The sequence below is a fragment of the Peromyscus californicus genome, unplaced genomic scaffold (assembly GCF_007827085.1).
Source record: "Peromyscus californicus insignis strain IS unplaced genomic scaffold, ASM782708v3 Scaffold_12__1_contigs__length_115047231, whole genome shotgun sequence".
NCBI lineage: Eukaryota > Metazoa > Chordata > Mammalia > Rodentia > Cricetidae > Peromyscus > Peromyscus californicus.
Window position 1 is genome coordinate 88,347,582 of NW_026294413.1, and position 26,381 is coordinate 88,373,962.

Here is a 26,381-nt window from a genome sequence, read left to right on the forward strand (position 1 = left end):
GAAAGTCCCCAGAGACTGTACTCTCTGGAGGAAGTTGAGGTCAACAGATACTCATTGGGACTTCAGGACAGTAGTCACCTTATCCTAGGAGAGAGGCCCCAGGTCACTTAGTGGGAATCTGAAACTAGATAGTTCCAAACCCTGTATACTGCCTTTCCTCTACATTCACACATACCTATGAAAAAGTTTAATTTGGGGCTAGGAATATAGTAGGCAATTAACATAATAATTAATGATTATTATGAACCATTATAACAGTATAGTATAATAAAGCTATATGAATATCAGTTATTTCTCAAAACGTCTTCTTGTGTTATTTGCTCTCTGTAGGATGATCTGAGATAAGATGATTTACTGCTGTGTGCTGAGGTGATATGGGTTGAAGAGTGTAGGCCTTGTACCATAGCTTGGGGCCACCAGGTTACACAAGCCCTGCCATTACAGTCAGTGTGACTCACAGATAAACATCCAATGACTAATGGGCAGGTAATGTATGCAGCAGGGATGTGCTAGCCAAAAGAGTGTTCATGTCCTTGGTGGAATGAAATGATACTTCAAGAATTTTCATCAAATCGGCACACAATTTAAAACCTACAAGTTATTTTTTTTCTGTAAATTTCCAGGTAATATTTTTCAACCATGATTGACTACCAGTTTCCAGTACACAGAAAGCAAAGCTGTAGATAAAGAAGACTATCTTGATTTCTTTTCCAGCCACTGTGAGCAAAACAGTTAAAGCAAGAAAGGGGTTCTTTGCCTCACAATTTCGATTTACAGTCCATCATGGCAGGGAGGTCATGGTGGTAAGGGCTTGAGAGAATGTTCACATTCCTTCACAGTCAAAAGCAGAGAGAGCAATGGATTCATGAATATACCCAAGTGCTAATAAGCTTGTCTTTCTCATTTTATATAGTCTAGGATTCTCCCATCCAGTGAGTAGTTCTGCCTACAATTAAGATGGGTCTTCCTACATCAATTAACAGAGTCAAGAAAATTTCTCACAGACATTCTCAGAGGGTAACATTAATCTGAACAATCACTCACAGTTGTGCCTAGAGTCACTCTAGGTAGTGAGTTGACAAGGAATACTAGTCACCACGATGACTATATAGTTAGGGCTCTTTAGAGAGATACATAAGGCTGAGCAAAATGCTGTCCACAGAGGTTTGGGGAAAGAGATATGACAATGTGTAAATTAGGCCCAGAGAACAAGAAGGCTGTGTGACTAAGTGGCTCAGAGACTGGAGTGAGACAAGAACTTTGATGTGTGTCATGTGTCTAGATTCAGGAGAGATGGAGACCTTTTCTGGAGTATACTTTGTGATGCTTTTTGGAAGTTTGTAAACAACAAATTCTCAAAGGACACACACACACACACACACACACACACACACACACACACACACTCTGCTATGTTGGGGAGGTGACAGATATGGCAATTCCAAACTGACTCCTCCTATAATAGATGCACAGATTTGAAAAAATTATATTGTACTCCATAAGCTCTACATTTGTCATCTACTAAAAATATTTTTTTTAATGAAAAGAGTGATTTTGACTTTGAGAGGATGCAGTGGGAAAGAGAAAGCACGTAGATGGTGTTCTCCTTAGAAAGAAATGCCATGGGCAAGGGGCAGGGAGACCAGGAAGGAAGACAGAACCACAGAGGGCCCAGGAGGCATCCTGTATGCCTAGAGAGAAGGAACATAGGCAAAGAAGAACCTGAACATCCTTATAGGGGGCCACTTTTCCCTCCCTTACACCTGTCCCAGTATTTTCCCTAATACAGTGGAGATGTATTCTCAGAATCTGACTACCAGACTCTAGAAGGTATTTTTTTGAGTGAAGCGTTGACTTGGGTCTCCATTGGGCTGTGGAGGGCAAATTGGACTTTTCCAAAAAGACCATGGTCCCTCCTGACAAAGGCTCTTGGATCTACTGTGTGCGTCTTGACCTTGATGCACAGCACTCTTCTCATCTATTTTCAGGGACTTTCTGAAGGCTGGAGACAAAGAAAACATCTTTAATGCGGATCATTTCCCTCTGTGGTACCGACGAGCTGCTGAACAGATTCCAGGGAGCTTCGTCTACTCCATCCCCTTCAGCACAGGTGAGGCAGGGCTCTTCCTGTTCCACTCTGCTGGCCTGGCCATTGTGGGGCTTTGCCTGAATCCTCAGGGGAGCCAAGTTCAGTCTTCAAAGCCAATGCGGAACACTGGGCCAAGTCTGAGCAGTGACTTGTTCCACTCAAGTGACGGCCTCCGATGCAATAGAGGTGTGTCTTAGCCAAATGTTGCAAAGGGCGTTTTAAGGGAAATGGTTGACATTTTGCATCCTATGGAACTTGAGGACAAACTTCTCAGGCAATTTGTTTTCAGTCTCCATGTAAAAGAAGGTTCAAGCATCCTTTGCTAGAAACTTCCGTGATTTGCACCCCTTCAGGCATATAGGATGTGACTAGTCAGGATTCTTTTGATTCTCACCCAAAAAGTATATACCACTCCATTGAAAGAAAACCCATATGACATGGGAGGCCACTCTCTAGTTTCTAATTCTCTCTCTCTCTCTCTCTCTCTCTCTCTCTCTCTCTCTCTCTCTCTCTCCCTCCCTCCCTCCCTCCCTCTCCCTCTCCCTCTCCCTCTCCCTCCCCCCCTCTCTGTCTTAGATAAGATCTTGTTTTCACTGGCTAACTTGGTACTCACAATGTAGCCCAGAATAGCTCAAACTTAATGGCAATCAGTTCTCCTGCCTCAGCTTCCCAAGAGCTAGGATTATAGGTGTGTACTCACACACCCAGCAGGACCAAGGCTTTGTATACTTGTATACTCTTCACTCACTTGCTGCAGCAACCAATAAGATCCACAGAACTAAGAATTTTTATAGTTTTAAATTGTGAAAAAATTAAAGTTACCCACCCCTCACATACACTAAAATCCAAGTGTTGGCTTATGTTAACCAGTGTTAGATGGAAGACACATTGGACACTTCAGTTACCCCTGGATTTTTGTCATCTTGTGCTTTAGAACTTGCAGTATCCTGTCTGCAGAAGGCTATATATGGAACATTCTAGAAGCTTCAGAGAATGAGAGCCAGTCTCATTGGATTGCTATGGAAAGCTTTCTCAGTTGTTGTACTTATATTAGGGCCCATATTATGTCAACCTCTTGCAAACATTCCTAGCCCAACCTTGACAAAAGTTTTACAGTGCTTGGTGTAGCCTGCATCTAGAAGGCTCGGTGATTTCTCATTCCTGTGAATGTCAGTGTTTGCAGATGGAATGCCTCTGACATTTACAGAAGACATGATGGCAGAGGTCTGATGTGGATGGGCACTGTGGGAAGCACCGACAAGAAGTTACTCTTCTTGTTCTGCAACGAAATACCCAATAAAACACTGTAAGGAATGGCAGGCTCACAATTGAGGAGACTCTGCATTATGGCAGGGAAAGCAGAGCAGTGGGAGCCAGATGGTCAAATTCCATTCATAGCCAGGAAGCAACAATAAATAGGACCAGACCATCAGTTGCAACCCTGTTCCACCAAGTGACCCACTTCCTCCAGCAAAGTTTCACCTCTTCAGGGTTCCCAAATTCTCAGACAATACCCTCACATGAGAACCTAGTGATAAGCGTAAGCCTTATGGGGGAATATATCATATATAAGAGTCCTTCAATAATGGAGAGACTCGAGGAAAGGTGGAATCTCAGTGATGGGATTTTCACAAGGGTGTGTAGTAGCCTAGCTGGTAGGTTCTTTTCTAGTGTAATGATTCTGAATATGCTCTGTTCCTTATATGCCTCTGAGCCTGGATACTTGCACATGTATCGTTTCTCATATATGCTCCCAGGTTCTCTGGGACAGATTTTTTTTGCTGGGCATGTCAATCAGGACACATGAACTCTTTATTTCTACCCCAAACCTATGAACGATAGCATTTTAATCTCATTTTTACCTTCCTTTATCTTAGTCCCATAAAGCAGAAAACAATACTTAGCTTGCTGACTTTCTGAGTCTGCTAGGAGTCATCAAGGCTAGATATGGGGACTCGCACTGTGGCAGACTCTAGTATCCCTAAATTGTTTTTCATGTATGCTCATATGGGTATGATGACTTTTTTTTTAAACCAAGTTACTTTGTCATCCTTTGTGTTTTTCTAGAATAATTATGCTTGGGAAAAAAATTCTGCTTAATTAAAACTATCTTCATGTTGGTTTTGGAAACAGGTTTCTACTGAACATTTAATCTGATTGTATAATGAAAGAAATTAACTTCATTTGTGGTAAGATTGTGAATAATGTTCAATCTTAGAAGATTTTCTGGCTTCTTTTCACTTGGATTTCTTTTAGATTCAAGGGAAATCTATAAAAGCACCAGGTACCTGCCGCTGTGGAGAAGCTCCTTGTGTTGACTGCTCAGGAACAACCTGGTTATTTGGACTTGGACTAAGAGAATATTCTTAATTGCTTGGTCATGAGTCTATTCCAGTTTTGGAGTTTTGGTTTGCCTTGCCTGGTTCTCAATTCAATGAATTTTATTCAACTCACATTCATTGAGTTCCTTTCTCAGAGGCAGGCACCAGATGAACTGGGCATTCAGAATCCGTGCTCATAATTTGAGGTTAATGGATATTAGAACTGTTTTTACTAAGAGGAAGCCAAAGCTTGCACTCTATTGTTATCACATTAATAGAGTTTAAAGAAAGTATTCAGTCTAGTTAACTCCCTACTTAGAGTGTTTTTGTTTAGAAAAACTGTTTTTAAAATTTGAAGTTTACAAACCAGTTAAAATTTGTATAACAAATCAGAATTGTAGCAGTCAACTTACTATAACTTCAGAGTTTGCTTTCATGTGGCCTTATTTACAGTGGTAACATAAATGAGACCACAGACACGAGTAAACATCTCCGTGAATACCCACGGGTTACAAAACCTGTGGTCTGCATGGTAGCCAATGGTTTCAATATGAAGAACTGGATTCTCCCCAGAGCAGGCGGCAACAACTCGTCACGTTGCTTCCAGAATCAGTGGCAGAGTGTTCACATCCTAGAGCATTCTCGACTCTGGGAACAGAGTCCGAGCACACTTTACAGATTAATGGCCGTGGGCCAGTACGGTTGTTCTCTATCCGTTGACCTCAGAACTCTTCATTTTTTTACTATGGTGAGTTCTCTTTCTATAGGAACAGTCAACAAAAGCAATGTGGTGACAGCAAGCACCTCCATCCAGCTCCTAGACGAACGGAAATCTCCCGTGGTGGCAGGTAAACGATGATTTTGGTCGACAAGTATGATATGCGCAGGGCTTCTATTTTGTCTAGCACACTCACGCTCCTAAAGGTAGGTTTCAAAAAGAGAAAAACTGAAACATTTCTTCTTCAGCTCTCCGTTGCCTCCTTCATACTAAGTAATCGCCTATGGCTGGCTGGAAGCTTTTGTTAGTGGCGTTTGTACTGAAGGGCTGGAATCTGCCATAGTTCTCCTATAGAGGTTTGAGAGCCTGCCTGGCACGTAGTCCATTCCTAATACGTTATTTCTGGATCCATCGGTTGATGGATGGGTGATATGTGCCAAGCACTCTCCCGATCTGAACTGTTCACCAAAGAGAGTCATTTGTTTTCGGGCGGCCTCCCTCATGAAGTTGTACTTCAGAGTGACTTTGAACATGGAGGCCTGTGTCTCTGCATGCTGTGATAATCTGTAGAAAGAGGACCAAAGGGAGCAGAGGAGCAGACCTGACTGGAGTGCTTGCTCTTTGGCTGGGAAGCACTGCCTTCCCCTCCCAGTTTCTGACAGGGCCTGTGCATCATAATTATATTAGCAGGGGCTGAACGATCAGGGACTAGCCACTCCGGTTATCCTTGGGTTATTGGATATGACAAGGAAGACAGTCTTATGTATTTGACCTGCAGCTTATCTTGAACTAGGCAGACCTACAATTAATCAGCCAGCAGATATGGGCTCTAAGGATTCATGGCTGCTGTCTTCAAATACTGTCACTTAATGCCTCATGTTCCTTGAGGAAAGTAAGAGACAGGAGCATTTAACTCAGCAAGATTTATTTTTTGCTTAAAGGAGGTCGGACTTGCTTACCTCTGGGCTGTTCCAGCCAGCTAATTCTGGAGGCACATTATCTTCTGGGGGTTGGGGTCATAGACAACCGCTGTCCAAGACACAGTTGGGCCAAAGTAGCCTATCTGGTTCAAAATTTCCCTTTAAAATCCTTCCTGTGGGTCTCTTAGTCCGTGATCACAAAGGGCACTCCAGGTCTTTTCTAAAGTCCCCTATCCCAGCTACCTCTGTCCAAGTCAAAAGGCATGCTCAGATGTGAGCAAATGTCTACTATTTTATAAATGAATATGGCCTTGGCTCGAAGCTGTCTATCTAAACTAACAGGGAACACATACTTTGCAAATGGTTTGCTGGTCTATTATTGAGTAACATAGCTGTCCAGAGACCACGGGCAGGTCACAGTTTGGCTCACCTTGAAGGGACAGGAAAAGCATCTCCAATTTCTTGTTCCGAAGTGTGTATCAGCTGGCCCTCATGTTTAGCAGATAATTACAGAGCAAAGCCAAGAAAGAGAGTCATCTGGAGAAACCGTGTTTAGTTTGGACCTTTTAAAGTTGGTGACTACTGACCTTCCCTTCCCAACTGTGTTTGAGAGACATGAAATAAAACAGCCTCATTTGGTTTTGATCTTGAAGACGGCTGTGGCTGCGGCCCCATGATGGCAGTGACCTCAGGGGGACCTTTCTGTCTCCCAAAGCAGAACAACGTCTTCAGCGCACCCCCTGCTTCTGTGGACTTTGTCTCAACTCTGATGTCAATCACCGGGTGATGAGGCCCTGTAACATTCCACTCTGTATTTTCTCAAATTAGTCAGATACTGTTTACCGCTATGAAATTGAAGGGGCCTTTTTAGTTAGAGAGGCAGTCTTGTTTTGGCAGATGAAGATGAACTTGTGAGCAGGCTTGGTCCCCATTAGCAGGCCTCCAGCAGCAGATGGGACACAGACGACCGGCAGGAATTTGGGGTCCCAATGAAATCCTTGTGTGCAGTTGAAACTTATCTGGAAGAGAAGGTGTACAACTTTGCAAATAGTTCCTAAAGACCCCCTTGAAAAGGTTGTTCCTTGCACAGCCTGACCTGATATGTTCATGTTCATTAGCTGTGTGTGCTAGTTTAGGGGTAGAAAGAGGTTTTTATCCTCGCTTTTACTTGTTTTCTTTTTAAAACAAAAACATTTAGATACTCATCTGTCAATGACACCTTTGAAGAAAGGCCAGTTGGAGTGGGCAAGATTCCATTTGTGCATGAGCCTCAGTGTATAAGCAGGCTCCATCCATCTTCTGGAGCTCTGACAGTGCTTCCCAGCCTCCTCTTGAGGACTCTGCCAGCTCTCCAGCTGCCCGCGGTGTGCCTCGTTTACTTAATTGCTTTCCCAGGGCAATAGGGAACATGACAGGGTCTACCCCGTCTCTCTAGAGCTTTGGAAACCCCTGTGTGTGCCAAGATGCTGATCCATTTTACTGTTAGGATTAGAAATACAAACCTTGGAATGTAAGGTCAGCTTGAATTTGCCGCTCATCTTGTACCTTGCTCAGTTCATGGTCATGGGTCAGTAGAGGTCTAAGACAGAGTTGAGATTATTAGATCCCTACCTTATTCTCATTTGGGGGATAACGTAAGAGAACAAAGAGGAGAATACCTGGATATGGAGAAATGTAAAAATGCCAGGATGTGTAGGAGTGTCGCACTTTCACCTTCAGTTTCATTCATTCATTCACTCACTCATTCATTCATTCAGCACAGGACTCCTGCTTTTGCCTCAGGTCACAGCAAGGACTCAGGCACTTGACCTATCCATGAATAGTAACTGGTTCTGTATTGACACTCCTTCCCTCCTCACCCAGTGCATGAAATAGCAGCGATTTTTATACTAATAACAGCATCTAAGGCAAGAGAGATGGCTCAGCAGGTAAGAGCACACCATCCAGCCTTAGGACCCGAGTTCAATCCCTGGAACACATGCACACATATCACAATAATAAATAAACATTTTTAAGCCATGTCAAATAGGGCTCGTGAATTAAACTGCTGTGTAATAGTTTGCAAGGTTCTAGAGGCCGAGGATGGTGTGCTTTTTCCTTTCTCGTCCTAAACCACAGCCAGCTGAGAATTTAGACCGTGGTGGACAGACTTCAGTGAAATATTATAAATGAATTGAGATCATAGAAATCTGCTTTGCCCTAACTTACTTATTTGCCAACTCAGGATCCATCAATTATCTAGACCGTGGTGGTAATTCTCCACGGGGCTCTCAGTAGGGAGGCCAGCCTTTCTCTACAGTACTGTCTCTATCATACAGGGGTAGAAATGACCTTAGAGGATAAAATATGCATGGTGGGGGGCAGCTTGAGACATCAGATGGTGAAAGGGGTGGCCCTACTGGGGACTCCTTCTTGAATTATTTGATCTACCTTCCTACTCACCTGCTAGACTCTGACAAATACAAAACATCTAACCTCAGTTTCTGTTCAAATTTCTGAAAAAAAAAGGTTTTTGCATGTGTATGTGCTAGGCTGGGGCATGTGCCCAGGTACATGTATGTACTTCTGTGGAGGACTGGGATTGATGTAAGATACTGTTTTCGATAGGATTTTTATTGCTGTGAAGAGACACCATGATTACTCTTATTAAGGGAAACATTTAATTAGGACTGGCTTATAGTTTCAGAGGTTTAGTCCATTATCATCATGGCGGGACATGGCGGCATGTAGACAGATATGTGCTAGAGAAGGAGCTGAGAGTTCTACATCTTGATCCTGTAGGCAACAGGAAGTGAACTGTGTCCCTGGACACAACTGGAGCATAGGAGGCCTCAAAGCCCACCCCCACAGTGACACACTTCCCCCAATAAGGCCATATGTACTCCTACAAAGCCACACCTCCTAATAGTGCCACTCCCTATGAGCTTATGGGGGCCAACTACACTCAAGCTACCACAGATACCTTCTTTGGTCACTCTACTGTATGTGTATGTATTGAGGTAGGCTCTTTTGTTGAGCCTGGACTTAGTGTTTTGTCTCGTTCACTAATCGGCTCACTCCAGGGATTCCCTGTATCCACTATCCCCACACAACTTCTTCAGAGATTCTGAAGATCAAACACTAGTGCGCACACTTACAGAGCAATCAGTTTGCCTGATGGTCAATCTCTCCAGCTCAGACTTCTGAATTTTTAAAATAATTAATTCAGAATTATTAGCAGTTGCTCTGGAATGTATATTTTAACACATCACAATCTAAAGTTGGTCCCAATTGTGTTCCATTTCACTTCTTAAATACTTATGAACTCCCTGTAAGCAAGAACTCTACCAGTTACCTTTTTAGGGCTGATATGTGATACATATGTGGGAGATGCTGTCTGAATAAGTTATATAAGGAACATGGGCTTCATTGTCACTTGCTATACAGGAGTCTAGAATCTGCTGGCCAGATAAAAGAGCCACTGTATGCAACTAAAACTCAGAGATTCTCATTGGCAAAATTTGAGTCCACACTGTCTTAATACCATCCCAAATGATGTGAATATTTTAAGGATAGAAAAATCATTTGCTGTCCCATCCTAATGACATCTATAAACCCAAAGTTATGTCTTCACTGAAGTCCTAGTATCTGATATGAATATTAGACTAGCAGCTAATGTAATCATCATAAAAACCTAGGCATTAAAGCATTAATTTATTACATTGCAACTTTTTTAACAATAATTTTATTGAGGTATGACATCCCAAATTTACTGCCTTTAACCTGTAAAATTCAATGATTTTAGTAGACTGGAATGAGGTCCTGACCCTCCAGCTTACTCCTTAGCAAGGGACATGGATTGCATTAGATCCACTCACAAGGAAAATTTGAAAATGTGGGTTATGTGGTCTCATTTGCATAATTCAAGGCAGTGTAATGAAGGGGAAGATTTTATTTTAAATAGCTAATTAGGAAAGTGATTGATTAGCATCATTAACCATTAGCTATTGTCAGGTAAGTGCTATTTAAACTAAGTGTAGTGTGTAATATGGGCCCTCATTAGAGTTGTGTGAATAATGTTTCCAAAACCTTACAAGCGAACTTCCAACTTGCCCTCATTCCTTTGGTGGAATCTCACAGTGAGTTAACTAGCATCTCAGGAATTCAGGGTCAAGCCTGTCATGGGTAAACCTCTGGTTTGTGAAATCCCAGCACAGGAAGTGTTTTTATCATTTAAAAAAATGAAATGCATATTGGAAGTAGGGAGCTCGCTCAGTGAGTAAAGTGTGAGGAAATGAGTTTGATCTCTAGAACTCATATAAAAAAGCCAGATGTGGTTAGCATGAGCAAGTAATCCCAGCTTCTGAGAAAACAGGGACAGAGGGAACCCTAGGGCTCCCTGAACAGCCATGCCATCCTGCCATCCTGATAGCTAGATTCAGACCACTGGGAGACCCCGGCACAAGAGAACAAGGTGGGTGGTGTCTGAGGAATGATATCCAAATTTGACCTCTGGCCCCACAAGCAAATATATACATGTTCATCTGCCATCCAAACTCACATACAGGTGTGCACGCACACACAATCAGAGAGAGAGAGAGACAGAGAGACAGAGAGAGACAGACAGACAGACAGACAGAGACAGAGAGAGAGACAGAGAGAGAGAAGAGAAAGTTGTTACCACTGGCATTTACTAAGTGAAGGGCAAAAATGATATCAAGCACCCAAAAGTTACCCACTGACCCAGAACAAAGAATGATTTGGTTCCAAATGCCAGTAGTGGTGAGATAGAAACAGTCAGTGAAAATTTGCACCATCATTAAACCTCTCAATAGATATACATTTCATATACGCATTTTGTTCCTAGTGTTGCCTAGTGCCTTGTGAGCACGTCCTACAAAAAGCAGTGTGGAAGAAACAGGGAGAATGCTAGCTGACATAGTAATGAGCTCAGAGGCTGAGGGCACACCTGTCCAGGGGAGGATCCTGCCATTTAATCTCTCTTCTACCCCCAAAGAACACTGCTGCCAAGGGACAGCCTCCCTTGGTGCTGGCGATAGAGAACCCCTAAGTATTACAGGAATGGGAAGGAGGCAGGTGAAGGAAGGAGGGAAGGAAGGAAAAATGTAAGAAGGGGGAGGGAAGGGAGGACAATCCTCTTTAGAAAACAGCCCAAGAGATAAAGTGTGGTTGTCAGTGGCAAAGAGAAGAAAAGCACTCACGTTCACAAACATGCGTGATGGGTATGTGGTGAGGGTGATGCCTCTTAGTTGTGAGTTGGTCAGGAAGAGCCATGAGTGGAAACCTGCATGATGAGATGTACCCAGCATACAAAACTCTGTGGGAAGAGCCTTTAGGGTGAAACAACTCCCTTCTCCAAGGATCTGAATGAATTTGGGATGAGATTCCTTATGCATATACATGTCTCTGGTTGGCATTCAGAGACCTGAATGCTGCAGTTTGAGGGTAATCACCAGATTCTTAAGGGAGGGCTCACAGGCAGGTGAACAGGTAGCCCAGCAGGAGATGGAAATCCGCATCGTGTCTTTGCACTAAATTATGAGCTAAAAGGTAGGGCTTTCTGTGTTGGGCCTTTTTTAAACAGACAGATGGGTTCAATGCAGGGATAAAAGGAGGAGGACTGATAACAGCAGATTTCATGGAAATGGATTGGAGATTGTGCTGTGTTTACCGTCTGCACCAGAATTTCAGAGTTAGGACTGTCCATCGGAACAGCTGCTGCAAGGTACAGAAGCCTGTAAGGAGCGCATGGTCAGGGTTACCACTCTAGCAATAAAAATAGCCCAAGTCCTGAGGAACCAGAGCCTCCGTGTTAACTCTCTAGGGCACTGCTCCCAAGAGGTACAACCACTTTAAAACTTCACCAGATGTGGAAAACACATCATCATCCTCTCCAAGTTCAGCAGCAGAGCATTCAGGGTGATGGGTTCTCATGGCTCACAGACTCTGAGTTAGCAAGTTAGGCCTCTTCTCTCTGAATCCCTGGTAGGTTTGCATATAAAAGTTAGCTTCAACTAACTATTTAGAAGTTAGCACAGGGCTGCCACTCACTCTCTCGCTCCAACAGGGGCCTTTCTTCCATGCAAATTGTTTTCCCGTGTAAATCAAGATATAGGGTGCTTCGGTTAGATTTCTTAAAACTGGAGCCATGCCCACGGCCCCACCCCCCCCACCTCCCCTCCTCCCTGTCTCCCTGCAGGTGTTGTTACCTGTGAAATCTTGCCCGGGGGCATCTTATTATGGTATGGTTATATTTATTATTATCATCTTTTTAAATTTTTTATGGATATGAATGTTTGCCTCTATGCACCATGAGCATACTCTGGCCAAAAGAGGGCATCCTCTGGAACTGTAGTTACAGACAATTGTGAGGCATCTTGTGGGTACTGGGAACCAGATCAGGGTCCTCTGCCAGAGAAGCACGTGCTCTTACCTTCTGAGCCATCTTTCTCTCCAGACCTTCATTTCAGTGTCTTAACATTTCAGAGCAAAATACTGAAACAAGCATTTTTGTTACAAATGCCTTAGACCAGAGAGGTTGGAAATGGTCACCTACAGGACCAATTCTAGTTGCCACATGATTTTATTTACTTTTAATTTTTTTTAATATTTTTATCGTGACATCTTTCCTGTATTGTAAAGTATACTCTTTTAAAACATATAACTCACTGGCTTCTTCATACACTTGACAGAATTTGATACCTAACCCCCACAATCTAATTTTAGAGCTCTTTCAGTATCCTGAAAGAACTCAGCATACATTTCCTCCTCTTATTTGGTACTTCTCCATATCTCTAGGAGCACTATTCTGTTTTATCAATGGATTTACATATTTGGGGGTATTTTAGATCAATGCAATGATACATGCGCCTTTGTGACTGACTTTATTCACTTAACATGATGTTTTCCAGGACCATCATATATCATGGATCAGTCCTTCATCTTTTCTATTGCTAAATAATATTCTCTTGTGTGAATGCATTTTATTTATCCATTTCTAAGTTGTAGCTATTTGGACTGTTCCCACCCCTTACCGAGTAGAAATATTGCTTTGGACATGAATATATGGGTTATCATGTGGGCATGTTTTTATCCCTCTTGAGCAGGTACCCAGAAGTAGAGTTGTGTCATATGTAACTCTATGTTTGGTATTTTGCAGAACTGAAAACCTGTTTTGAATTGTGGTTGCTTTAGTTTAGAATTCTAGCCAGCCATGCATAAGGATTCCTATTTCTCCACACCATTGCCAACATTCACAGTTATCTGTCTTTTTATTTTAACTACATTGATAGATAAGAATGAATTTGCATTCCCCTACTGACCAATGCTGAGTATCCATCTGATCATGAGCTTTTTGGCCACTGGTGCCTCTTTTCTAGAGAGATGTTGATTTAAAACCTTTGCCTGTATTTAAATGATAATAGTTTGTCTTTTTGCTATGTTATATGAGCTCTTTACATTATCTAGAAATAAGCTTATTGCACTGTGGCATATCTGCTGCCTGTTTTTGTAAATAAAGTTGTGTTGGCATGCCACCACACCTTCTTCCTATGAAGATACTTTCTTACCAAAATGGAAAAGCTGGATAGTTGGATAGAAACTGTATGGACTGCAATACAAAAATGTTGACTGCCTGGCTCTTAAAAAAAAAGAAAAGAAAGAAAAAGAAAGAAAAAAAAAGCTCGCTAACACTTTTATAAGATGAAAATTTCAGAGTCTATTTAAAACAAAACCAAACAAAGGTCACTTCTTCACTCACCTTTTTTATCATGTTCTTATAGAAATGAGATGATATTGGAATCAGAGGTTATTTAAATGGATGTTGACATAAGAGTTTCATGCATCAGAATTTGTCTGTCAGTTGTACCTGTTGCATGTGGTTTTGCAGAAATCCTAACCAAAGTCTCCAAGGTTCCTAAAAGTACCTATTGTCATTATCAGTCCCAGCAGCAATTCACTCAATCTTCACTCTGATGCATAGACCTTGGGAAAGTACACTCATTATGATACTTGGTACTGTGCTGGAAAGGCCCCCAAATACTTTGGTGGATAAGAGTTTATGGGATCTTTCTTTCATTTCCTTCCTTCCTTCCTTCCTTCCTTCCTTCCTTCCTTCCTTCCTTCCTTCCTTCCTTCCTTTTTTGCCAATATGGCTCATGAACGATTGAGGGATTTATTTTATTGCATCTACCTAAGCAAATCTTTCAAGGACCTTTTTGATCTCTATTAAGATGAAAATATATGGTACTCATGCTAAGGAAAGGACTCATTGGGGGTCAAGAAGGTTAAGTGTAATTCCTTTCCTGGAAAGCGAAGGGCAGATGTGAATAGAATCTTCAGCAGAAGCATGGGTGCTTTGACAGTCTGTCAACATTGTTGCTAATGGAGTAAGCCTTAGCCAGCATGTGATTAGAAAGAGACAGTACTGACCACAACTTTTTGTCCCCAAGGGCCACACTCACTGCCAGTTCTCAGAGTCTCTTCTGCTTCTGGGTAAGCAGCCCTAATTGATGCCAGGATCAATGTCTGACTGCCATCCACACTTCAAGTCAAAGTATGTGATTACATGTGGCCCAGCTCATGGAAGATGGGCGTGTATAGTCTTATTTAACAATCAGAGGAGATTTCAGAGTGGAAGCATAGGGAACAGGCATGTAATTGTTTTTCCTCCATAAACCTTCTGCCTTCCTGAACTCACCTTCCTGAATTCAGCTGGGCTGGTCAGACCTCAGCCAAAATCGATTTGCAGTTGCATTTGTTTTATTTACGGTATATGTCACTAATCTGTTTATGCTGTACATTACTCTCTCATGCTCTCTCCAGTTCTTTCTACAACCCTCAACAGTCAGGGTTGGTTCACAGAAAAGCGTTTCCCAGTGATGTTAGCCGTTTCCACATTAGACAACCCCAAATTGACCCTCAGAGATCCCTTTTTCTTGTTCTATGCCAATTGCCTTCTTCATGCTCCCCCCCCCGCCCCCGCCCATCAATGTTCTGGTCTTTCTAGGCTGACTCACTCATTTATCTAGCTTGTAAATGTCACAGACTCCAGAGTTCTCCATCTGTATCCGCTCTACCGTCAAGGTTTTGAGCACCATGCAGACACTGGTGATGATCCCAGCCAGATCTGCTTAGGTTGGCTTGCCTTCACCATGACCAAAAAGAAAGTTGGGGAAGAAAGGGTTTATTTGGCTTATACCTCCACACTGTAGTCCATTATTGAAGGAAGCCAGGATAGGAACTCAAGGAGAGCAGGAACCTGGAGACAGGAGCTGGCACAGAGGCCATCAAGTAGTGCTGCTTACTGGTTCACTCTCCATGGCTTGCTCAGCCTGCTTTCTTATAGAACTCAGGACCACCAGCCTGGGGATGGCACCACCCACAATGGGCTGGACCTGCCCCCATTCATCACTAATTAAGAAAATGTCCTGTTGCCAGATATTATGGAAGCATTTTCTCAATTGAGGTTCCTTCCTTTCAGATAACTCTAGCGTGTGTTAAGTTGGCATAAAACTGGCCAGCACAACTTGTATTTGAATTTCTACTCCATCATTTATTGGTGGGATAACCTTGGGCACACTTGCTTTTGAGGTTCATGTGCTATGTAGCAGTAAATGAGGTTTTCATTATAAGGCAGATAAAAAATTGGTTACTGAGTTTAGAAGATACTTGGCACTAAATTGGATGCTTGTCTTGGGTTTCTAGTGTTGTGATAAAATACCATGACCAAAAGCAACCTGGTAAGGCAAGTGTTCATTTCAGCTTACAGTTCCACATCATAGTCTGTCCTCAAAGGATGTCAGTAAAGAAATTCAAGGCAGGAACCTGGAGGCAGGAGCTGAAGCAGAAGTCATGGAAGAACTCTGCTTAAGGGCTTCTCTCGCAGCGGCTTTCTCTTGTAACACCTAAGACCGCCTACCCAAGGGTGGTACCACCCCCTGTGAGCTGGGCCTGACCACAGTAGACATCAATTAAGAAAAATGCCCAGAGACCAAACCCTAATTGGGGCATTTTCTCAATTGAGGTTTCCTCTTCCCGAATAACTCTAGCTTGTGTCAAACTGACATCAAACTAGCCAGCACCACACTCAATAAATGTTGATGGTGGTGCTATTATTGTTTTTGTCTAAGTGATTAGTACAATGATGTCATAGTCTAGATAGTGTGGCTGACTGCACAGTGAATGGAGGGTAATGGGAGATTGGTTTGTGTTACTCACACTAACTACAGGCCTCTACGTCTGGGTTTATCGGGCACACAATGAACCATGTGTGACTTTTGGAAAGTTTTTTCCCCCCTTTTCCATACTTCTAGTTACTATTTGTAAAATAAAGGTGCTGAATTATATCAAAGTAGCAAATTGCACTAATCCCCTATGTCAACACTAGTTGATCTGTTGTAAGCACCTGAGAAACAGATTGGAAAGGATTCTGAGCTGGTCGGGAACCAGCTAAGTTTGCTGTGATCTGTTAGCAATGCCCATGATGGACGAGGAGGCCAATGACAACTTTTGTTGTGAAATTTTCCAGGCCTAGACATACTGTTCTTGAGGGCATTTCCTGGCTTCTTTGATTCATTTCCGGGGTCATCTTAATGGACCCGTGAGGCTGGATGAGCGCCTACCTACCCAGAGGATTCGGAACCTTCAGTGTCTGGTGTGGAAATAGATGATCAGAAAGCAGGCCAGTAAGATAGAAAGCCAAGCCTCTGAATGAGACCAAGGCCTCTGTGAGACCTCATTGCAATTTGAGTATTAAAAAAATGAAGAATTTCCATCAAGAGAGAGAAGAGGATGGTCCCCTAAAGTTCTATAGATAATCCAGCTTGGTTTGTAAATTGGCGTGTCTTGTAGATTTCTGATAGTAGCATATAGTAGATCTACTGATGGGTTTTTAACTACACTGGACGCAGTGCTTCCTGATCTGCATAGGAAGTTACAGGTCTCAAATGGTTGCTGTGTAACTATGCATATGGAGTACATATAAATTTCTTTGGAAACCAATTTATCCACTTCTTTCAATATTTAAAGCATTGTTTCTCAACCTTCTTAACACTGCGACCCTTTAATACAGTTCCTCATGCTGTGGTGACCCCCAAGCATAAAATTTCATTGCTACTTCATGACTGTAATTTTGCTACTGTTATGAATAGTCATGTAAATAGATGATGTGACCACCCCTGCGAAAGGGTCATTTGAGCCCAAAGGGGTTGTGACCCACAGGTTGAGAAGGAGTGTGAGACAAAGGGGTCTGTTTTCAGAAGTTCTTAGTTAGCTTCAGCAAAGGAATGTGATTTTCAGGAACCTTCAGCAGGAAGCCCAGGTGTGGGTCTCTTTTTGGCTTTCTGTTTTCGTACGGCAACATGAGATCATGTCTTTGTCCACTGGCATTTCATCATCTTGAGCACAAGATTCTTTCTGCAGAGTCTGAGTTACCTGCTGTAACTGTGCAAGCTCTTCCAGCTTGGTAGCCCATCTGATTCCTCACAAACGGCTTCATCATTGCCTGCTTTCCTTGCCTTTCCCATCTACTTCACTGCAGAAAGCTGCAGCGTCTGTGAACTCGGTGCCCTCCCTGAGCAAAAACCACCTGCCTGTCACCACCGTGTCATGCTGCCTTTAATGAAAATGTAACATTTCAGATAACTTTCTCTGAGACAATCAGCACTAAGCATGATTTGGGGCCTCAGCATCTCCTCCAGCCCAGCACTATGATGGAAGGACATTCTTATGGGGAAATCTATGAATAGGACAGCAGTAATACGCAGCTGAAAATAATCTGTGAGGCGTTTGCAAATTGCCCCTCGTGAGCTACAGTGCTTGTGAAAGATAATTTGTGGTTCTTGCAGAATTCCCTGCAAACTGGGTCTTTCATCTGCTGTGCATTTTGCAATTAAAACATTTCATTTCTCATATTAACAAATGATAACTCCACGTTTGTTCATCTAAACAACTTGATTTATATTTTTCTGTGCTGAGAAGCTGTTGACATTTCAGAGTAAGTAATTATTTTCATTGCCAACTGCTGTGTGTGGTGACTGTAGGCAAATGATAGAAATCTGAGTATACATGTGAATCATTTAAATCCTTTTGCTTAAAGACTACCTATGAAGCTAGAAGCTATCATCTGGACTTTGACATCTAATAGGATTAGGATGTTGACAAGCATGGGTTTAGGCCCCATCCATGGTTTGTGCTGTGTACTGGAAACTCTTTGATGTAATCTCTGAGGACAAGGCTTACCTACAGCACCTCCAAACTATCAGCAGGCCACAGTAGACTTGCAGTCTCAAATCACTTGTTAGAGGAGGTATGTGCTGTTGGCCCTGGGAGTTCTTGGGGCATGTGATAGCTGCTCAGGCATCCCTCGGAAGAGTGTCAGAATTCTGTGTGGAATGCTCATGGGAACAGTTTGCGCCATGCCTGCTAACAGTGTGAGCTTGGAAAACATTTGGTCAAATGGAGATGAAAAATAACGGACCTTCTCAATTTCCTCTCACATTACATTCTTGGCCAACAGCAACAACAAAGGCAGTTAGGACAATGGAAAGAAATGCTTTTTCAGCTTGAAAGTAGCTGCTACATCCTTGGAATAGGAACTCAATCACCACACGGTTGAGTTGGACCACCTTGGCACAATAGGGAGGTGGTATCATGGCAACTAACAGCCCATGCAGCCATGAGGCCTTCCCTGAGAACTCTGTTTGTTCTATTCATTCTTACACTGTAATCATTAAAACATACTAATTGCACAGGCTAATGGTTTCACTGTGACTTTCCATTCATATATACATTGTGCATTTAAACTTATAATTTTATGCATCTAGTTTTATTTTGATATTCAGAAAAGTGTTTGCTATTCACACTTCAACTTCTTCTCCCAAGGAAACTATCTAGCTGAATTGATGCTCCAAAAAGACAGTTGACCCTTAGCACACTGGTTTACAAGGTTTACACTGCTTACAGCTTGCATCTGTCCATCCCAGCACATGCATGTCCCATTGGCGTTCCAATTTGGGAGTAGACTACTGACTGGGGATCCAAACCAATTTTTACATGGCCTTGAGGGGTGAAGTAGAGCCAGTACCCTGAATGGCAAATGTGCTTTATCCTTTGAACCAACTCCAATTGATTAGTTCTGGTTGCCTATAGTGCTGTCTTAAGAAACCATCTGTGGTGTATTTGAGGCTCAGCTGGGAAGAGTGCTGGGATTGATTAGCAATGTCTGTCATGGGCTCTAGAGGAACAGCTTGCCCCATATTTGTCATTTTCTGCTTTTAACATGTCTTTAACTCCTCTGTGCTCTCTTCCTGTGCAAAGTAGTTATAATCTTAAAAAGTGCTTGTTGTATAAACAGAAAGAGTAGGTATAGGTATATTCCGCTTTAAGAAACCCGAGCAAAAAAATGCAAATTTGAAAAATGCATCAATCTGGAGCCAATTATTTCCATTACAGAAAAGATTCCATGAAAGGTTCCTTTAAATAGCGAGCTCCCCTGCTGCATTAAAATGATGATTCAATTTACAAAAATTCACTTTGCATGCAACTCTCCGGGACAAAGTCTGTGTGGACTTAGCAAGCCATACCTGAACTTTTTAAAGCCACACTTCAGCACTAGCCAGGATGTCTGCCACCAAGTACCTCAAGTCCCCCAGTAATGCCCACTCCCCGTCCCACGTCCTTCTTGCTTCCTCTCCCAGAGTGTTGAGCATACCATCTGGGTGGTGATCAGCAGCTACTGGCTCCCACCCCGACACGGCTGCATTTCATTAGCGGGTAAGCTGATTGCTCCGAGGGTGTTTATGTGTGGGTGTAGCTGTACAAATTCGTGCCCTCTGTGCATTGTGTACGCAGACGCAGAGACACAAGCACCATTCAGCCTAATCTAAATTCATCCCTGCTGTGAGTTCTAGGGTAAGGTTCCAGTTGGTTGGTGGATATGGCCTTTTGGTGATATCTGCCCTATATTCTGGTTCACCCCTCCTTCCCTCTGTGTTCCTTCACATCAAAAACCCTGCCCAGACTCCAGGCCTGAGTCCCATTAACCAGACATGGAACCCTTGTCTTCTCCTGCAGCTCAGAAAGCCCCAAATGGTTTTCTGATTTAGAAAATTAAATATAATCCGACTCTTGTGGCCAGCTATGAAATTCCCAACCAACAGACATTTCCACTAAATATATAACATACACAACATCTAAAAGTCCTACCAATCCAGCATGAACTTGAATTATAGAGGCATCCAGTACCCCTCGGGTAAGATCACCAGCCTCTTCCCAGGCACTCCAACTGGTGGCCCCCAAAGCTCCTAAGAATGCCTGTTGGCACACATGTCAACATTCCTGTTGCTCTGTAGAAACAAGTTAATCCAGAGAAAGGTACCTAAAAGCGATGGCCTCTCCCTTCTTCGTGTTCCTGCACATAGACTCATTGTCTAACCTCTCAGTTGCAGGATATGAGCATAACTACTTTGTCTGTGATATTTCAAAGCTATAGCATAAATTTCTTCCCATAAATTTGGGTACGTTTTTTTTTTTAACAGACACATGTTTTCTCTTAGTTGTTTTGGAAGACAATACACGGGAGAAGAGCAGTGATGCACATCAGGTCCACTCAAACATTTCTTGCGGCCCTCAGTTGATCAAGGAGGAACTTTGACATGGAGGTTCTCGGGCTGCGGAACTGTCCATTGGCTCCTTGCTTCCCATTTTCTCAGACTCACTGGTTGGTGCCAAGGGTCTCCCGTGGTACTGGGCCGTGATAGCTGCGTAGGTGCAGCCATAGATAGCAGCTGCCAACATCATGAGACATACAATCCCACATACCACCCCGGTGATGACCACAGTAGCCACAGCGTGGCGCAGGTTGGCTGGCTTTGGTTTGGGTTTGGGCTCACACTCCAAGGAATCTTGTTGTCCGGAGTTATTCTCAGAAGGCTTGTGGGCCTCTTGAGGGGCAGAACCAGGCTGCTGAACTAGTGAGGGTGCCAGGTCTGGAGAAGGCAGAGGACAGGGCTGGTATAGTTCATGGGGAATGGAGAGGAGGTCCTTTCCTTTCCAGTGTTCAGGCAGCCTGCAGATGGCGCTGTCTGTTACTCCCCCTTCAAGAAACAAAGCAAAGGGCGATAATGGAGCTTTGATGTGACAGCATTCGAAAGTCCTCAGCCTGCCACAGACTAGACAATTACTTATTGCTAAGAATTTATTAGAAACCAATTTCCCTTAATACTATATAAAGGCTGAGGGGACCACTGGGCACATACTGACAGGGACCATGAGGGCCCAACAGCCAAAGGCCTCACAGTCTCCATAATTCCTCCCATCTACTCCTCACCACACAAGAAACCTTTCCTGCCAGATTCTCACTGGAAATCAATGAAAGCATAAAGCAAATATCCATTCTTGTGTTTGTGTGTTAATTACAAAGACCCTAGGTATCTACCAACACTTTTTAGTTGAGTTTTATGTATCTGAGCATTTGAAAATACCATATGTTTAGTTCATGGTATTTAAGTAACTCATCTTCTTGGGCCTCATGACATTACTACTTTGAGTGCCAAATGTTCCAAGGAGTTATTCAATGTGGGTTTTGGTCTTTATAAGGTAGCTTAGTCCCTTGGGTGTCTGTGATATAGTTAGTTATCCTTCCTTAGACTACTGATGCCCATGTAACCACTGGTACACTATTCAACTTCACAGGAATGAACTTCCTCAAGTTTTCTGCTGTCAGAACATCCTATTTGTATCTGAGTAGACAGTTTAAAGTCCTCACCATCCACTCTTATAAGGAATTCTTTAATTCACACAGGGCATGAGTGGAGACATCAGCACCCAAACCCAGTCCCTCAGTACACTTCTCTCTTTCTACTCCTGTCTCTCTGTATCTCCTGGGACCATGGCAAGTGGCAGAAAAGCCTACTTTGACTGAGCAGGACCCATAGGACCTGTGGCTTGGTTCTCTCAGGCTGTCCTAAAAACCTTACCCATTGGGAAAGTGGCATGTTCCCTTTGCAAATGCAGATTGCAGATTCTCGGTATACATCATAGGGAAATTTTTTAATTAATTCCAGAAAGGCACATATGGTAATTGTCACTTCAGCGTTATTGGTACATGCCATTGTATAGTAGTTCAGGGTTTGGGAGATGTATGCCAATTCATGCTATCTAAGCATCTAAGATGAGTCATAAGTGCCCTGTAAGTAGAGAGAGCCACCCCATAAAAGGAGATCTGTCACTCAGAAACACCAGGGTTGACGACAGTGACCAAATTCAACACATACTTTTTGCTGCTATTGCTTAAAGCTGAATGATATCACAACCAGACTCAGCTGCCGCCGCTACCACCACCACTACCACCACCAAACTACCACCTCCACTACCACCACCACCACCACCACCACCTCCTTCCTCAATAATCCCTTGAGGCATAGATCCTGGCTTTAAAGCAAAAAGACCAAAGAGGAATTTCCTGAGCCTCTGGTGTTCATGAAACTAGAGGAACAAGGTGTCTGCTCCAGCTGAGCCAAGTGCCCCACCCAGCAGCACTGAGATGCGGGGCTCTGCCTCTGTGGGATCTTACCTCCCTTTGCACCTGACTATGGCGGCCCTCACTAGGAACTGTGTGTCAAGGCAGAAAGCTTGAGAGATAGAAACCCGGGGGTGGGAGGGAAGGAAGGCATTTCATCCAACCACAGCACAGTGAGGCTTCCACTGGGAGAACCCTGGCTACTGGGCCACGCAGCTTCGTGGACTGATATTCACCCAGACTGTTGTTACCTGTGCATTCAGATTCCAGTCTTTCTCTAGATCCACTTTCCACTAGAGAATTGCACTAAAATCCACAGCCTTGAGTCCCAGAGCAAAGGACAGGCCTAGAATGAATGCGTGGACATGGCAGGAAGGTGGGGCCTGTGGCTGGCACCCTCTCAGTCACCTCCTGTACAGTTAAACTGCACTGCTGGGTCAAGGGACCAAAACGAGCATTAGCACTGAGCACTAGCGAGTGGCATTCACTGGTCCAGCTTTGTGGCTGAATAGGAGAATGCCAGCCTTGCCTGTCCTGCTTTGGATGGCCTAGGTCTGGAAACAGATTGTTTTTTAACATCAAAAAATGTTCTTCCTTGATGAAAACTCTCTTTCTGGGATGATCTGGTTAATGCTGTGATTTGATTCCCAAAGCAAGGGCTCTAGCCACCTCACCTCCAGACGTGATTATTTTTGTTTTTGACCTATCAGAATGATGTTACTAAGTTCTCTAGTTGTCGTTGTACGCTAACTTCAACACTGGCTGGTTGGCAATGTATCAACTGCTCTTAACTATTGAGAAACTTCCAAATTTGATGTTGCGAGTTTGAGCTCTCACTCTATAGAGGCCGTGCCTCCAGATGTTGGTTTTCTTCCCCTAATTCATATCTGCAGCTCTCAGATCTTCCTGAGCCATGGGCTTGAGCATACAATCACCAACAGAGCTCCTCTCTACAGTGTGACAAGTATTTCAAATATGTTCCCTTTCTGACTCTTCTATTGAGCACCTCCCCCAGACTCGCCCACGGCCTTCATTCCCTATTTACTAAAAGCATCACCATTTATGTAGTTACCAAACAGAATAAAATACACAAGAATCTCCCATAATTGCTCCCTCCTTCTCCCAGTCCATCACCTTCTCCAGTATCCCTCAGTAGTGTCTACCACTTCAATGTTCCAAACATCAGTCGCTTGTTACAGCCCTGGTATAGGCCACTGTCATCTCTTCTCTGATCCACTGAGATCACACCCCCCTTCATCCTCTGGCTCTTCTTCAACAGCCTGTGCACTGCCCTCTAAGAGTCAGCAGAGTGGCATTTTACACAGTGGTCAGATCATACTGTTCCCTAGACAAGAATTCCTCAGAACTTCCCACTTCCCTTAGAATACAATCCAGCCAGGGCACCTGCTCTGCACATGTGTAGAGACTGGGCAGGCACCCCAAGATGTGCTGTGTGTTACCTCCACCCAGACTCCCTCCTCTGTCTCTCACTAAGCTGGGCTGCTCAGTCACCAGACCCTAAGAATGCTGTGATGCTGTGTCCCCACCCCATGGCTCCCTTCCGTTCTTCTTTTCCTGGTTCTGGCTCTTACACGTGTCAGTCTCCTGGGAGGCTTTTCTTTCCCATCCTATCTAAGCTGGGGCGCATTCCCTCCCCCACTTTACCCTTGCCCTGCCTCACTGTCTTAGCACGGCCATCTGAACCCGTGCCTTTATCTATTATCTCAGATAATGCCTGTTTTTACCCTTCCAATGGAACCTTCATAATGATAAGCATTCCTATTCACTGCCTTTTTCTCTGGGTCTAGAGTAGTGCCTGGTACATCAAGGGCATTCAAGGAGAGGAATGAAGGAATAGTGCTCAGAGAAGCAGTATGGGGCCCAGGGAAGAACGTAAGGCCAACAGTCATACTGTCTCCTCTCATTTGTACTTCTCCTGTCCGACCTTAGGCCAGTCATTGAACATCTCTGGGCTTCTGTTTCCTATTGACAACAGAGGTCACCAGGCTTTTCTCTCAAGGTTCAGGTAGCAAAGACTGTTAAGTGTCCTGTATGGTTTCTGTCACAACTGCTGTACCTTGCCCTATTGTGTAAAATACCCACTCAGTACATTAATGAATGGCATGGCTGTGTTCAAATAAAGCTTTATTTATAAACAACAACAAAAAAAACTAGGCAGAATTTGGACCTTAGTCTATAGGTTATTAACCTCTGATTTCCAGAGTTTACTCTCTCTAATATTCTGGGCCTTTTTACTTAAATTTAGGCTTCTGATGAAAGAAATAATAACTTTGGAGAGGGGGCCTTCTGGACCCAGTTTCGGAATTTAATAAGATTTATAGCCATCATTAGGTAAAGATGGGAAGAGAGGGAAGCTGTCTAAGGAGTGAGAGCCACATCCTCCACCAGATCACACTTGGAAATTAAACCTGAGGATGCTTTGGTGCATGATTCCCAGGGAGAAGCCCATGTCATCTGTATGCACACTCTGATGAGCATAAATACCCATATGAAACTTCCTCCACACTCCAACTGACACTTGCTCCTTTGCTGCATCCTGAGGTTGGCATGGCATCCATGTTGAGATGTGCAAAAGCCTACAACTGTCCCTTGTACCCTCTTCTACCGTCTTGAGATGCGGAGGATGGAGGAGGTCCACCTTAGGCTGGTGACACACAGAATAGCATTTCTAAGACACACTACTGACCTTCAAAGGTGAATCTCTCCAGCCAGAGTTTCAGACCCAGCAAGTGGCAGTCACATTTCCAGGGGTTGTCCTTAAGAAGTACCAGTCTCACCTTGGGCATGGCCTCTAGAAGTGTACGATCCAGATGCAGGAGATGGTTCCGCTGCACGGCAAACATGGTCAGGTTCTCCCAAGGCTTGCCCAGGGACGTGGGCAGGAGACTGAGGCTGTTAGATGACAGATCCAGCTCCCTGAGCCCAGGCAGGGCATGGGCAAGGCTGCTTTCCAGGGAAAGCAGGGAATTTTGGGTTAGGTTTAAAACCTCCAAGTGCCGAAGTCCATAGAAAGCCTCTGAAGCCAGATTTGAAAGAGAGTTGTTAGATAAATTTAAGGTTCTGAGCAGTGGCACAGATCTAAATGCATGAGCAGGAAGCCAATGGACCTGGTTATCTTGTAAGAGCAGGGTTAGTGTCCATGGGGGTAGATCGGGAGGAATCTCGGACAGCCCCTGGCCACTGCAGTCCACAGAGTTTGAAGATGAGTGACACAAACATTTCTTGGGACAGCTGCCCACACCTTGGAGCAGGATACTCAGACTGGAAAACAGCAGCAGAGCTCCTGAAACAAAGAGAAGAGGGTGGGGTAGAGGCCAGTGTTTGAGAAAAGGTTGTCACCAGCCAGGGAATTCACATGTCATATGGTCCTGAGCCAGTAGTGCCTTCCACCCACCTAGAAAGAAAGTTCTATTCCTCGCCTTCTTAGCAGAATGGGACTGAGCATACCTAGCCCATCACCGAGTCCATCTCTGAGCCAGCCTTTGTCAGCAGCCTTGGAGAAGGGATTATAAGATTGATATCACATGAAATGGTGAAGGGAGTCGTTCTGGGGTACATGTCCTTTGGAGGTCAGAGCCAAATATGTGGGCTGTGGCAGATAGAAAGATAACAGAGGATCGGATATTCATACTTCTGAAAGGAACTCTCCAGAGGAGGACAGGCCAATTGAGCTTTGTGTGGGGGCAGAAATGTTCTGTGTCTGCCCTTCAACATGGGTGTCACTAGCCACCTATAGTAACGACAGTTACTAAGCTCCCAAAATGTGACTGCTGCAACCAAAGTGCTGACTTTG

The 26,381-nt window shown here is 43.7% G+C and overlaps 2 protein-coding genes across 3 annotated transcripts in view; one reads left to right on the plus strand and one right to left on the minus strand.

Annotated features, from left to right (window-relative positions):
• The window catches only part of Cacna2d3 (calcium voltage-gated channel auxiliary subunit alpha2delta 3), an 844,638-nt gene that overhangs the window by 695,734 nt on the left and 122,523 nt on the right, over window positions 1-26,381 (plus strand). For both annotated transcript variants that reach the window (XM_052733778.1, XM_052733779.1), the window contains 2 exons: window positions 1,989-2,110; window positions 5,178-5,258. In XM_052733778.1, coding sequence (XP_052589738.1) covers window positions 1,989-2,110; window positions 5,178-5,258 — 203 coding nt within the window. The remainder of the gene's footprint in view (window positions 1-1,988; window positions 2,111-5,177; window positions 5,259-26,381) is intronic.
• Lrtm1 (leucine rich repeats and transmembrane domains 1) lies at window positions 13,736-25,908 on the minus strand (the record flags this gene model as incomplete). The annotated part of the gene is made up of 2 exons (XM_052733780.1): window positions 13,736-21,143; window positions 25,275-25,908. Coding segments are annotated over 2 exons (1,101 nt in total), but the record flags the coding sequence as incomplete, so codon positions are not given.